This window comes from Muntiacus reevesi, chromosome 7 (genome assembly GCF_963930625.1).
Source record: "Muntiacus reevesi chromosome 7, mMunRee1.1, whole genome shotgun sequence".
NCBI classification, from domain to species: domain Eukaryota; kingdom Metazoa; phylum Chordata; class Mammalia; order Artiodactyla; family Cervidae; genus Muntiacus; species Muntiacus reevesi.
Genome location: NC_089255.1, coordinates 74,718,074 through 74,733,821, shown reverse-complemented (window position 1 = coordinate 74,733,821; position 15,748 = coordinate 74,718,074). Strand labels below are relative to the sequence as shown.

At 35.4% G+C, this 15,748-nt stretch overlaps 1 protein-coding gene across 8 annotated transcripts in view; it reads right to left on the bottom strand.

Moving 5' to 3' along the window:
- The window catches only part of FUT8 (fucosyltransferase 8), a 495,007-nt gene that overhangs the window by 61,541 nt on the left and 417,718 nt on the right, over positions 1-15,748 (bottom strand). For all 8 annotated transcript variants that reach the window (XM_065941788.1, XM_065941787.1, XM_065941792.1 and 5 more), the window contains one exon: positions 1,703-1,940. In XM_065941788.1, coding sequence (XP_065797860.1) covers positions 1,703-1,940 — 238 coding nt within the window. The remainder of the gene's footprint in view (positions 1-1,702; positions 1,941-15,748) is intronic.

Here is a 15,748-nt window from a genome sequence, read left to right as displayed (position 1 = left end):
CTCCAGGGGACTGAACGTCTCCTGTGTCTCCTGCACTGGCAGGCAGATTCTTTACCACTGAGCGACCTGAGAAGCCGGATCAATGGAAGAGGAAACCTCAAAACTAGAGCTCAGCTAAGTTTTAGATTAAGAGGTTCACTTTAAAATTTGAAGTGAGCTACAAAGAAAAAACAAATGCTGATATACAGAATAAGGCTCCTAAAGAAGACAAAATTCATATCACAAGATGATACTTTAAATCCATAAAGGACATTTTATAGAGCAACTTAAAGCATTTTATAGAAGAAATTACCCAATTAACTTTCTTGACTTTTCTGTGAAGTATTACCTGTATTTCCCAAAGGAGGCAAAAAGAAACAAAGGAACTAAAGTTCTCACTTTGCCAATAACATAGCTCCTCATTTCACATCTAGTGTTTTAACGTGTGGAAAAAGGTGCTCAGCTCCATAAGAAACTATATTAACTGAAATGCCTCAGCATTTTGGAAAATACCGAACTTCTTATAAGATGTGAGTGCAGAGACAGCATACTGACTTACTACGCATTTCACCTAATCACTTAGTTCCGTATATGTCACGCTGTCGGCACTCAATGAATACAGGCTATTAAAGACATCTAACAATTACTTGCGCTCATATGTCAGGTACTGTGCTAAGTGCATTATACATATTAGTGCATTTAATCCTATCAACAACTCAAAGAGGTAAGTAAATTGCTACTCTTCATTTTACAAATGAGAAAATGAAGGCCTAGGTTAAGTTTACTTGCCCAAGATTACAAAAAGATACAGCAAAGATTTTAACAAAGGCAGCCCAACTTTGGACCTTATTTAAAGATCATCATTGTAGAAAAAATAAAAGACTAGTGGTAAGAAACTCTATACTCTATCCCTTCTATCACCAAGTCCTTGGAGAGAAATTTCTTGCTCATCTTTGTATCTCTTCTCATGCCTAGCATTCTACCTTAAACACATTATTCCTCATTAAATGTTTCCTGAATAAAATTAAAATCACATAAACAAATTAGGCTTCAAATTAGGCTTCATTGTCCTCAACTATCAAATGGAGACAAAGGTACCTGCACTGTCTAGGTAGTTCTTATAGTGTGGTCCCTGAACCTGGAAACTTTGTCAGAAATACAAATTTCAGGCCCTGTCTCAGGCTTACTGAATCAGAAAGTATTTTAATCAGCTTTCCAGATAATTCTCACACATGCTGAAGTCTGAGAACCAGCAATCTATGTTATAATTATGAGGATCAAATGAGTACAATAATGTGAAAGCACCCCAAAAAGAGAAGGTACATCATCATCATTGAAAGAATAAATTATGTTCCTTGAAAAAACTTAGTGATCTTGCTAGATCCACATAAAAATGAACATTAGAAATGAAACTGATCATGAGGGAATCCCCTGGTAGTCCAGTGATTAGAACGCTGCACTTCCATGGCAGAGGGCACAGGTTCAATTCCTGGTTGGGGAACTAAGATTCCTGCATGCTGTGTGGTGCGGTCAAAAAATAAGACATTTATCATGAAACACTTTGTGAATAAAATATTACTATTCCAGATTTTATCTGGATAATGTATAGTATTCACAATACAGGGAAAAATACTATGATCCATAAGGTTCTAAGTAGAAATCCAGTAACTTGGTTATATAGTAGTTCAACCCAGAGAGATGACAAGTTGCACAAGCTTCTTACCTGACCAGTGTCCAGTGGAGACACCAGATCTGTCTGTGCAGGTCTCACTTACAGGTCTAAACACAGTTTCCCATCCTCCAGTAGCATAGCGCCAATTGTGAGATTCCAAGATGAGTGTTCGCTGGGTGCCATATGCAATCATGAAGCAGTAGACCACATGATGGAGTTGACAGCCATAGCCACAGCCTTTGTTGATGTTACACACCAGCTTCTTGGCTTTGCTGCAGTCCTTGGGATTCTGTCAGTAAGGAAGAGAAACAAAGGTGACAATAAACTGTATGGAGAGGTTACCGTCTCTTTATAGGTGGCAAATGTAAAAAATCAATATAACAAGCCAGGACCAGTCCAGTATTATCTTATTAAGCAAGGAAGTTAGTTTTTAAGATTAAATTTCAAAGAATCCACTGAAAACTTTATGTGCTTACTTTGGGAGATGGCAGGGAAAAAGACCAGTTACTTCAGAAACATCACCAACAAATGTGAAATTAAGCAGCTACATTTAAAAAAAAATACTCTTTCACTTCTCTATCACTCAGAACATGCAAGTATGATCCTCTTTGAATTCAAAGTTGCACACATTGAAATCTTTATAAAAGGAGCAAAATAGTTCGTTTACTCCAGCTGCACTTCAGCATTCCGAGCTTATTACCTTCACAGATGAAACTCAAATTATCTTAAAGGAAAAACTATAATTTACCTAATAATTCTACCTATTCCAGCTTTTGAGATGTCACCAACAAAACGGACTTTTTCATTATGGAAGTAAAGCCACTGAATACTGTAAAAGGATATCTGAGTTCAACAGTTAAAAAATATCAGTCATAGGACTTTAAGGAAACAAAACTGATGCTACTGGTAATTTTCAAAATAAAATGCAGAACATGCTTTATATCAGATATATTGAGAAAGTGTTATGTTAATTTTTAATCAGGCTATCCATTTTTTCTTATTTACAAACTTTGATACAAGATGACTAGCAAGTGGTTAAAACATTTTAATATTATTTGTAATATCTAACAATGGGTCCAGTGGGGTCCAGTGGGGTTAAGCAAATATGAAAAATTCTTTTTTCCCATTCTAAGGTTTCAGCCCCATTGTATTTCATTTGGGCTATTTGTAAATACCCTAGGCGGCTTAGTTCTTCAAACAAAAATCTGTTTTGACAAGGACTCCTTAGCCTGAGAAAATTTTCAAGCTGTTCTGTCTGCAGGTCCGGGAGAGAAAAAACAGGTACTTTCAGGAAGAGCATCTTTTCTTCCACATAGCAATAAGCAAGGTAATCAGTTCTCAATTTATAAACAATTTAACTGCCTTTAATAAAGCAGTTGCCAAGCCACAAATCTACAACTATTTTCTAGGGACATCATCTTGTCATGTCATCATGATAGCTGTCGTGTTAAGTAAAGCCCTAGAAACAAAAGCTAGGATGATTAAGCTATAAAATGATTCAGGGGGAAAAGAAAAGCTGAGAAGGGAAAATGCAACACACAATTACTTTCAGAATTATATTTCATATTCAGATGTGCCACTGCAGGCTAGTCCTTTCAGATCAAAGAAGAACCTGTATCATCAAGAGTCTTATAAAGAGTTAGAGCCCTTAAGAATTCAAGAAAGCCCAGATAAAATTCAGCAAGACGTGATCAGTGCTGTTTCCTCAATCAAGTTCTAGAGTTGCTGATTCTCTTTGCTTGAGACTGAACTCATAGGCAGACTCCTCAGGCTATAAAGATCCCCACTTCAGCCACAGAAGATTTGAGAGGAACAGAGGGGGTCTGATGTCCGGAGACCAATTCATCATTTACTTTCTTACAATATTACATAAGGATCTGGGAGTAAATAATGTTCTCAAGCTGATTCAAAGCTTTATTATTAATTCAATAGTTAAGAGAGCAAAAAGTATTGACATTTGTTAGATTTTTCATGATTTGTAAGAAATAAAAAACCCTGAATATTTTTGAAATTCATATGAATGAAAATGTCCTTCATATATTTTTCAATAAACATTTTCTTTTAGAACTGCTTTGAGATGTACAGAATTAGTGCAAAGTTAGTACAGATATCCCACATACCTCACAACCAGTTTTCCATATTATATTAGTTCTCATTTTTTTTTTAAGGAAAAAAGAGAGTAAAGGAATATAATAATTAAAACATCTGATCTTTAGTTTTCAAACTGCAGATTTTTTTGCTGAAAAGAAGACTCACATTTACATTAAAAAATACATCTGTATTTCTTGAGAAAAGAGTTTAATTAGAACCCAATGTTACAAGAACTGAAGTCTAAGGAAAAAAGGATAATTTATGAAATGAAGCGTAATTCAAGAGTCTTAATGTGTCTCCAAGTAAGCTGGTGACAGAATATATTAAATCTTTCTGTAATGTCAAAGATAACACAGAGAAAGGGGAAAAAGTCTATTATGTTTGGTTCTGGAATGAAAAAGGTCTACATATATGCGTAACCAATGGAAGACTCTAAGGCAGAGAGTGATAAGAGAAAATGAATGGCTGTTTGGAATGATAATAGTTAGACAAAACACTGAAAAGACTCAGAGCTATAGCCCATTTTTTTTTTAACCAAAATATATTAAAAAGTCTGCAAAATTCAAAGGATCTTGTTCATAAAATATTCAGAAAAAAAGAGAGAGATAGCAAGAAACAGAAAAAGTTTATGTTCTAACACAAGATTAGGCTCATCAGAATAAATATCTAGGGGAAAAAAAGCAGATATATAATAGGTAAAGAAAGCAACAACTCTGAGATGGATAGGGACTTATTCTGATGGAAAGGAACCTTATGTAAGAAAACCCCTTATCAGAGCTAAGTCTTTGTTATCCACCACTGTTATGCAGTAGCAACAAACAACGAGATTTATGGAATTTTATAAATGTGAAACAGAGTCATTGTTATACATACATACAAACATTCATATACACAATCTGAATTTCTTACCAAACAGACTGTCAATTACCACTGATCCTGGTTTTAGATTTTTCTGTTGATGTCTGCAAAAAACTTCAAGTGTGTATGTCTCATTCGTAAGCAAGAATATAGAGAAGGGCTTCACTACTAAAAGCTTTACTTTAATTATGTTATCATTCTATCAGGGTAGCTATTTCTGATGATAAAATCTGTTTTTTGTTTGCTTCTTGTGTGCCTAATGCACTCTCTTCTATATTTCTCTACTAGAAACGCCAAAATGCAAGCAGATAATTCTGTTCTACGCTGTAATTCTTTTGCTTTTTCCCCTGCTCATGGTTTTATGCTGCTCCCTCCACTCATCTCTCCCTCTCTCATTCCCTATCTCCCTTTCTCTCTCACACACACCACATAGACACACTTGGAATATGATACACTTCCAGCAGATGGAGGCTCACTAAGAAGCAATTCTTGCTGGTGAGTGGGAGATGGGGAAATATAGAATGAAAATGTTTCCCCCATAAGTCCCCTGGGAGAGAGTCTTACTTCTCCCTCCTTTTGCCTTGATTATTACTGAATGATCAAGTATAGGTGAAACTTCGTTTATTTAATAAATATTTATTAAGCACTTAATGTATACAAGGAAACATGGGATATGACAATTCAACAGAATAAGAAATTTTACACACAAATAACCACAATAGTAGACAATTTAAATGTTTTAAGTTCGTGGTAAACAAGGAATTAAGGAACAGAAGAGGAAAAATCACTTTCAACTGGACTGAAAGGGTTATGAGTAAAACTGCATTTAAAATAAACCTATAAGATATAATTTATTGTGTTTTTGAAATGCTAAGTAAATGTACTTTTTCCATTATTCAATGGAAGTCCATAATGCAAAGAATAATTGTGAACGGTAAAGTGAAATTACTTTACCAAATCTATAAATTGTATTTATAATGTAGGGTTTTGTATACCAGGTCTTCTTAAAGTCAGACTCATCAACAGGACCCATGTATTCTTGCTCCTTTCAATGATGATGCTATTTAAGTTTTAGAATAGGAGGTAAATTTGTCAAAATTACTTAAGACATCGTGTTCTACTTGAAGAACTGCAGAGAGGTTTAAGATACAAGTTTTTTTTTCTAATTCAAGCTCTGTTATGAATTCATTTTGTGATTTTGCTTCAATTTGGTAATGTATAATTGAGATAAAAATTACCTCTCTCCATAACCTCTCCCTGCTCACCCATCCTTCTATCTCAGAGATAATATGAGACTAAAATACATGTATATGCTCAAAGCTAATTCAAACATATTATCTCATTTATCCTCATAATCTCAAGAGACATTACTTTGCACTGGATAAATGCTGTACTATTTGTATTTAGTGCTATGAGGTGGCCCAATCACGGGCCCTTATAAGCTAACAATGTTATGTAACAATTGTACAGTTATAATTCTGCAGTAAAGCTGTCACCATAGTACATATAAGAAATAATGACTTGAGATAAAACAGAGTTCGTCTGTATTCCTTTTGTTCAGCTCTTGTTTTTTTTTTTTGAACACTATCTGAGGCATTTCTTCTGACACTTTTAGTTTCTAAGGATGACCCTATCTCAACAGAACTGAAATCTGCATTTGCTTTCACTGTCCTGTAAGTAAAACATCGGGACACATATTTAAATCAATATTCGTCTAACTAATACAGTATATTAAAGGAAGCAGCATCTCTTAAGCCCAAATGATTACTAGTTCACTAGAGGCATTCAAATGCTAAAATACTTATTTTACTTGGGTTACAACACAAAAATAGTCACTCTGGGATGTGAAGAGACAGTTTAATTAAAAAGACAGTTCAATTTCTATTTTGCTAAAAAAAAAAAAAAACAGAATAATTTTGAATCAACTAGTAAACCATAAGCATTATTATATAACTTAGGCACTGCTAGGATTGAGAGATTTCTACTTCCTTCACTTAGTAAATTAGTAGTAATTGAGAATTGATGTAATATTACAAAACAGTATCAATTCTATGGCTTTTAAACCACAGATAAAATCTTTTGCCAAGATTATTTAGATTTTCCATACAAATAAAAGCCTCTTCAGAGGAAAATTTTCTAGTCACAGTGTAATTTCCTGGACCAAAACACTGTAGAAAAAGGCTAAATCAACAACAAACAAAAGCATTTAGTCAATATAAACTGGATATAATATCTCCAGGCATCTCTTGCAAAGAATAAATGCTCACTATTAGTTCAATAGGACTGCATGTACAAGACAAAGCTGATGTCAAATCCACTGTTACAAAAATATACTAATTGGTGGCAAGTCAAAATTAGAATTCAGGTCTTGATCCATTGCTCAGTGCTCTTATTTGTCCCCTCCTCATGAAGTCTTCAACAAAAGATGCAGTGGAAAGTGTGGGCTCACAGCACTTAACTGGTCATTGTTTTCTCAGCTTTATGAATGTCTACTTGACAAATAAGAACTGAATATATTTAAGGTGTACAATAGGATGCTTTAAAATATGTAAAAACGGAAACGATCACCAAAGTTAAATTAACATAACCATCATCTCACACAGTTATAATTTAGTTTTTGGTGGGGAAAACAGTTAAGATCAACTCTCTTAGCAAATATTTGCTAAGAGAGTTGATCTTAACAACTACAGTTACCAGGCTATACATTAACTCTTTAGAACTTCTTCATCCCACGTAACTGAATCTTTGTACCATGTGATCAACATCTCCATTTTCCCCACCTTCCTGACCTTGGTAACTACTGTTCTACTCTCTGCTTTCAGGAATTTGAGTTTTTTAGATTGCACATATATGTGAGTATTTGTAGTATATGTCTTGGTGTGTCATATTTCATTTACCATAGTGTCCTCCAGGTTCATCCATGTTGTTGTAAATAGCAGGATTTTCTCTTTTTTACTATGGCTGAATAACGTTCCACTGCTGTTTATATACACACACACTTTCGCTAATCCCTTCATCTACTGACAGAACCATGGGCTGTTGCCATATCTTGGCTATTGTGAATAATGATGAAATGAACATGTGTGTACAAATATCTCTTTGAGACACTGATTTTATTTTCTTCCGATACATACTCAGAAGTGAGATTGCTGTAGTCATGTGGTAGTTCTATTTTTAATTTTTTTAGGAGCATCTTGTTTTCTATAATGGCTATACCAATTTACATTTCCACCAACAGGAATGGGTATAAAGGTTTGGTTTTCTCCACATACTCCACAACATTTACTATCTTTTGTCTTTCTTGATGATAGCCACTCTAACAATTATAAGGTGGTTATAATGGCTTATTGTGGTTTTGATTTGCATTTTCCTAAAGATTAGGAATATTGAGCACCTTTGCATATACCTGTTGACTCCTCGTATGTCTTCTGATGTGCAGAAGTTTAGTTTTATATAGTCTCATTATTGATTTGTTGTTGTTTCTTAGGCTTATGGTGTCATATCTGAAAAAATTCACTGCCAAGACCAATGTCAAAGAGCTTTTCTCCTCTGTTTTCTTCTATTAGTTTTACAGTTTCAAGTCTTACACTTAAGAATCAAAACCCTGGGAATTCCTTCCAGCTTCTCTCTAATAACACTATTTCTACAGGGAGGAATTAAACGACAGATAGCTCCTATTTCCAATAAAGAAAGGTCAGTAAAAACTAGAGGATTGAGTCAGGTAAGTTAAATTTTATTGTGCTCTTTGTTTACTATAATCACAAGACTAAACAGTTTTTAATTTGCTTATTTAAAAACATTTGCAACATCTAGGTTTGTGGTGGTAATGAAGAAAAGATTCATTAATAGTGTGGTAAAAACACTTCATTGTACTGGAAACAATTTGGTTTTATTTCTCTAAAATTATTTTCAGAAACCAAAGCAGAGAATGTAATGAAGCTAACAGCAGAATTAAAGTACTGCATAGTGGTAATTAAAATAAAGACTCTGGGCATAGTTAACCATGAAAGAGAAAGTTAAAAAGCATTCTCATTTTCAAAAGCCAACACCGGAAATCATTGTCTTTTAACATATTAAGAATATGTTCATAGCAAAGTTAAGGCAGTGTTAAGGTGTGTTTTGCACACCTCTAGACGCCTGCCAATGCAGGAGACATGGGGTTGATCCCTGGGTCAGGAAGATCTCCTGGAGTAGGAAATGGCAACCCTTTCCAGTATTCTTGCCTGGAAAATTCCACGGACAGAAGATCCTGGAGGGCTAAAGTCTATAAGGCTGAAAAGAGTTGGAAAGGACTGAGCGCGCACACACAGCGAAGAACAATCTGTTGTAAATATTAATAGTAAGAAAAAAAACTAGCTTATCCACAAGTAGGGCACCCAGTGCTTCAGGAAATCAACTTCCCTGTGGGTATTTTGTAACATTTAAGAGTAAGAGATCAAGATACATAGTTTACAGACTGTTAACCTGATGGATTGAAGCAAAAGGTAGGTAGTTATTACATGGTCATAGAAGAGGAAAGCTCTTCTTGCTAAGTAAAGCCAGTAACTGGCTTACTTTAAATGCATTTTTTAAACTTTTGCCCTTTGCCTAGAAATCTCTATTGAATGTCTGAACATCATTTTTAAAAAGATGGAAATTCTATAGATTCAGTAGAAAGCAAAAAACTAAGTGGAGAATTTCTTCCACTGATAGTCTCTGGGACAGTGTTCTGTCACCTCTGGGCATTCCAGGTCGTCCCTAAGAGACCTCTGTGTCAAGTTCAGAACACCAGAACAGCCTCAGGAACACTGTCTGCCTCCAGAAGGGCCACAGAGGAAAGACAGAGAAAGAATGAGATGCATTCAAGCTTAATTCTCTCATTCAAATTCAAATGTAAACACAATTCCCTCCAAGGCTACAGAGGAAAAGTTGTTATTTGAGGAGCCTGATCCTGCCAATCCTACATGAATGCATAGAAAATGAATTTCCTCAAGTACCTTCAATATTTCTTCCCAAGTTTACAGCTTGATTCCCAGGTCTTAGAACCAACTGAACTGGTCAGGTTAAAACTAGCATGCTTTGCAAAATTAAGGTTGAATTTCGGAAAGCCCTTCTATCCACCATTATTTTACTTAACAAGACTCATAGGGCTTTCCTCCTCAAAATCAAAATATATGGATGATACTGGCAGATAGTCTCTACAAAAAAAAAAAAAAAAAAAAAAGAGGGAGAGGGGAGAAAGGGGGAGAAGGCAGTAATATGTGAAGGGGTAAGAGAAAAGGAGAAGGGAAGAGAGAGGATAGAGGGGGAGGGAAGAGAGAAGGAGGGTAGATAGAGGGCCGAGGGAACGGGGTGGGAGTGGGAAAAGAAGAGAGAAGAAGGGGAAAGAAGGATAAAAATAAAGGCAAGCTCCAGAAAGGTTAGCTGTGTCTTATATAGGATTCAAAACTAAAATAGATTAGCAGACACAAAAAAGAAACAGTAGCTGGAATCTTGTTCCTGTGCGAAGGCTGCTTCAGATGCTTTGTTTTGTTTTAAATAAAAGTCAGAATAACTTAACACTGTTAAGCCATCTCTTTATTTTCTGCAAAATGCCATTCTTCGGGGTAGAAACGATACTTACAGCACTTGTCCCTCACTGATTTTTAAATCAAACCATCAACAATAATTAAACCAGACTTCAAATCTTGCTACCACTTCTCCTGGATAGAGGCTTTGTCCCACTTTCCCATGTAGCTGGCCAAGCACTATTCTATTAGCAGAATAGAAATTTCTTTGAAATCCTTAGCTATTATTACTTTAATTAGAAAACCTCTTTAGATCACTTTTCTCACTGCCTCAGTATAGCAGTGCTCTAACCAATTCATGCTATTTTCTTTACTTTTGAAAATCTTTAACTCTACATTTTTTAAATAGTAAATAATTTAAGACCCACAACAGATTGCAAAAACAGTAGTTACTGTGTACCTTCCACACAGCTTTCCTCAATGAACACACCTTACTTAACCACAACACTTTATCAACATCAGGAAATTGATGTTAAACAACATCATTAACTACAATATAGATTTTTAAGAGAGACAGGAATACCAGACCACCTTATCTGCCTCCTGAGAAACCTGTATGAAGGTTAAGAAGCAATAGTTAGAACCAGACACAGAACAACAGACTGGTTCCAAATTGGGAAAGGAGTACATCGAGCCTGTATATTGTCACCCTGCTTATTTAACTTATATGCAGAGTACATCATGAGAAATGCCAGGCTGGATGAAGCATAAGCTGGAATCAAGATTGCTGGGAGAAATATCAATAACCTCAGATATCAGATGACACCACCCTACTGGCAGAAAGAAAAGAGGAACTAAAAGAGCCTCTTAATGAAGGTGAAAGAGGAAAGTGAAAAAGTTGGCTTCAAACTCAACATTCAAAAAATTAAGATCATGGCATCTGGTCCCATAACTTCACGGCAAATAGATAGGGGAAAAAATGGGAAAAAAATGGAAACAGTGACAGACTTTATTTACTTAGCCTCCAAATCACTGCAGATGGTCCCTGAAATTAAAATATGCTTGCTCCTTGGAAGAAAAGTTATGACAAACCTAGATAGCATATTAAAAAGCAGAGACATCACTTTGTCGACAAAGGTCCGTAAAATCAAAGGTATGGTTTTTCCCACAGTCATATGCAGATGTGAGAGTTGGACCATAAAGAAGGCTGAGCACTGAAGAATTGATGTTTTCAAACTGTGGTGCCAGAGAAGACTCTTGAGAGTCCCTTGGACAGCAAGATCAAACTAGTCAATCCTAAAGGAAATCAACCTTAATATTCACTGGAAGGACTTACACTGAAACTTCAATAGTTTGGCCACCGGATATGAAGAACCAGTTCACTGAAAAAAACCCTGATGCTGGGAAAGATTGAGGGCAGCAGAAGAAGAGGGTGACAGAGGATGAGATGGTTGCATGGCATCACCGACTCAATGGACATGAGTTTGAGCAAAATGCGGGAGATAATGAAAGACATGGAAGCCTGGCATGCTGCAGTCCATGGGGTTGCAAAGAGTCAGACACAACTGAGCAACTGAATAACAACAAAGATAGATCTTACTTGGAGTCACTGGTTTTTACATGCACTCCTTTTTTTTTTTTTTTCAGTGTAGTACTTTCAAAACCTGTACAGACTCATGTAACTACTACCATAATCAGTACACAAACTATTTTATCAACACAAAAAAACTCTTGTACACATCCCCTTTAGAGTCACACCCTTCTTCAAACCTTAATCTCCAGAATCAATGATCTCTTTTGATCACTTAGTATAGTGCTCTTGGGATCCATCCAAGATACTGTGTGTATCAATAGTTCATTCTTTTTTATTGCTGAATAGTATTCTGTTATGCGGAATGTATCACAGATAATTTACCCAATGAAAGACATTTGGGTTGTTTTCAAGGTTTGATCATTACAATTAAGTTGCCATATACATTTTTGTGTGTCCATGAGTTTTCACTTCTCTAGGATGAGTGTACAGCAGTATGATTGCAGAATCACACAATAAGGACAAGTTTAAGTTTATAGCAAATTGTCAAACTGTTTCCCAGATGCTTGTATCATTTTACAATCCCATGAAGAACTTATGAGAGGGCTAGCTGCTCAACATTACTTTAGCCATTCTGAAAGGTATGTAGTGGTATCTCATTGTGCTAAGTTGCATTTTTTAAAATAGTTAATGATTTAAACATCTTTTCATGTGCTTATTTGTCATTCGTATTTACTCTTTGGTAAGGTTGTCTAAAATGTTTACCCATTTTTTTTAAACTGAACTATTTCTGATTATTGAGATTAGAAAGTTCTTAATACATTCTGGATACAAGACCTTTCTTGGACGTATGACTTGAAGACTGCCTCTTAGTCTATGGCCTGCCTTTTCATCTTCTTTAAAGGGTCACATTCCCAGATCAAAAGTTTTTAAATTTTATAAAGTCCAATTTATTTCTTTTTATTTTATGAACCATTTTGGTGTCATGTTTAAGAACTTTTTAGCCTGTTATAAATATTTATTCCTGTCTTTCTTTGTAGTTTCACATATAGAAAGCTTTATAGTTTGACGTATCACATTTATTTTATCTGTCAGATTTACTATCCATTTTTAGTTAAGTAATTTTAAGTAGAGTGTGAGGCTTAGGTCAAAGTAAATATTCCAACATCATTCATTGAAAAGACTATGCTTCCTACCTTGAATTGCTTCTACACCCCTCTCAAAAATCAACTGCCCACTCATAAGCATATACTCAGAAGAACTGAAAACTGATACTCAAACACATACATGTAGAGGCATGTCTTAGCAGTTCTCATATAACGAAAGGCAGAAACAGCCCAAATGTCCATCAACAAATCAGTGGACAAATACTGGACTATCCATACAAGGAATGAAGTACTAAAACAAGCTACAGTATGTATGAAACTTGAAAATATGCCAAGTGAAAAAGCAGGCAGGTCACATATTGTATGATTCCATTTATATTAAATATTCATATGTCAAAATATTTATACACACACACACACACATATATATATCATGATCAAGTAGGGTTATTCTAGGAAAGCAAAGCTGGTTAAGTATTCCAAATCCATTCGATGTAACCATTAACAGTTTAAAGAAGAACTACACGATCACACTAACTAATAAAGAAGAAGCACTTGACAAAATCCAACAGCCATTTCTGCTTTGCTGTGTATGCTCTGAACTTCTTTTAGTATTCAATATTGACTTGTCTATAGTGTTTTCTTTTTTTCTCCTAAAGTACATCTTGTCATAGAGTATTTTAAATAGCAGAACTGGGTATTATAGTTTATGTACACAGAGTTTATTATAGTCTACTCATACCAACATTTTACTATTTCAAGTGGAATGTAGAAATCCTACTAACTTTTAGTTCCCTGTATTGCTCCTCTTTTATGATATAATTGTCTTAAAAATTACCTTTATATTTCAGGAAAAGCTGAGAATGAAAAAAAGCTACCTTTATATACATTGAAAACTATAGCAGACAATGTTATAAATTTTTATTTCCACCATCAAATATTTTAAAAATATAAGGGGAGAAAACCAGTCATTTACTCTGCATCTACGCTCTCATTTGTACTTTTTTTTAATTCCTGACAGTCCAAGTTTCTTTCTGTTATCATTTTCTGTCTGAAGAATTTCCTTTTCTAGAGCAAGTCTGCTGGCAGAAAACTCTTAGTTTTCCTTCATCTGAAAATGTCTTTATTTCATCTTATATTTTCACTGCATGAAGAATTCTGGGTTGTTAGTTCTTTCATTTTGACACTTTAAAAATATCTTACCACTTCTTCCGGCTTCCATGTTTTCTGATTCAGAAGCACTGTAGCTAATAAAATGCTTTTCTCTAGTTGCTCTGAAGAATTTTCTCTTTGTCTTAGTTTTCAGTAAATTACATATAAAGTGTCTGGGAATACATTACTTTGGGTTTTTCCCTTTAGGGGTTTACCAAATTTAGGAAGTTTTCAAATCACTGCTTCAATCCTAAGATGCAAACATACAATTTTTGTTGTTGCCGTTATTGCCCACAGGTCCCAGAGGCCCTGTTTACTTTCTAAAAAATCTTTATTCTCTCTGTTGTCATAGTGGATAATTTCTATTGATCTAACTTTAAGCACAGTCATTCTTCCCTGTTATAGCTATTCTACTATGAGTCAGTTTTTTTACTTAGGTTATTATATTTTTCAGTTCTAAAATTTCCACTTGATTTTTTTATATATAATCTATTTCTTTACTGAGACTTTAAGTGTTTTCACTTGTTTCGAGCCTGTAATAGCTTTTTGGAGCATTTTCATTACTATAGCGTCTTTAAAATCCTTGTCAGGTAGTTCCAACATCTGTGTCATCTCAGTGTGATGTCTGCGGATTATCTTCTGTCATGTGAATTGTGGTTTTCCTGGTTCTTGGTATGATGCTGAGTATTATGTTCTGAGACTCTGCTTTCTATTTAAACGACCTAGTTTAGTAGGCAAACTGTTTTGGACTCCAAGCTCACCTTTATGAGCTGCGGCTCAAATGTCAATTTAATTGTTAATGCCTTTTCAATGTTTTGTTCTGCTCCACTTGTGGACTACCCAGAGGCCAGTTTGAAGCCTGATGGATACCACACCAGAGCTCAGTTCTCAAACCTTTTTCTACATTGATTCTGATCACTTCAGAGGTGTGCCCAGGGTTTTAAACACAGATTGTAGGAAATCTCTTTATCTAACTCCCTTCTCTTCACAAGCTTTCCTCTACTCTAGATGGAAGGGAAACGAGAACTGCCTCATTATTGCAGTGTGGTGATAGTGAACAAGTCTTTGTCCAAAGTCCCTGCAATTGTAACACCAGTAGAGAGAGGTAGTGGTGCCCTTTTTATTGCAGGGCAGGCATGGAGGACATCATTGTGTGTGCAATCTCTACTATTATGACACCTGATGGGAGCAGTGAGGAAATATTTCTCATGATGTTCACCCGGAATAGGGTAGATATAATAAAAATTGAGATTTCCTTGGTGGCTCAGTGGTAGAGAATCCACCTGCCAATGGAGTTGTGGTTTCTGTCCCTAATTGCACACGATACCCTGAAGAAGGAGATAATATCTCACTCCAGTATACTTGCTGGAAAATCCCATGGACATAGAAGCCTGGTGGGCTACTGTCCATGGGGTCACAAAGAGTCGGACACAACTGAAGTGACTTAGCATGTGTGCATGTTCCCATAAAACTTTATTTACAAAAACAGTTGAGCTGAATTTGGCTGGAGGGCAGTACTTTGCTAACTTCTAGTCTAGGCCTGCAAAATCTGTAAAAATAGTGTGGCTAAAGGAAAAACAACATCGGACAAGATGGGTAGGAATATATGTTCCATAAAGATATAAGAAATTATATCTTGCTCTATTTTGTATTCTACTTTGATAAAACTTCGGAGACTTTCTACCATTAGTAAGTCACATGGATTTAGTCTTTCAATAAACCTAAGGAGATTTTCTAATGCCCATATTACTCTCTACTTAAATCAGCATCATTATTTTCCTAATGTTTGAGTTGTTAAAATTCAGACTCATCTTTCTGATGACTAGTTTTACCTAGTCAAACTGAGTGCCCCTACAACTGAGTTTCTCTGCCA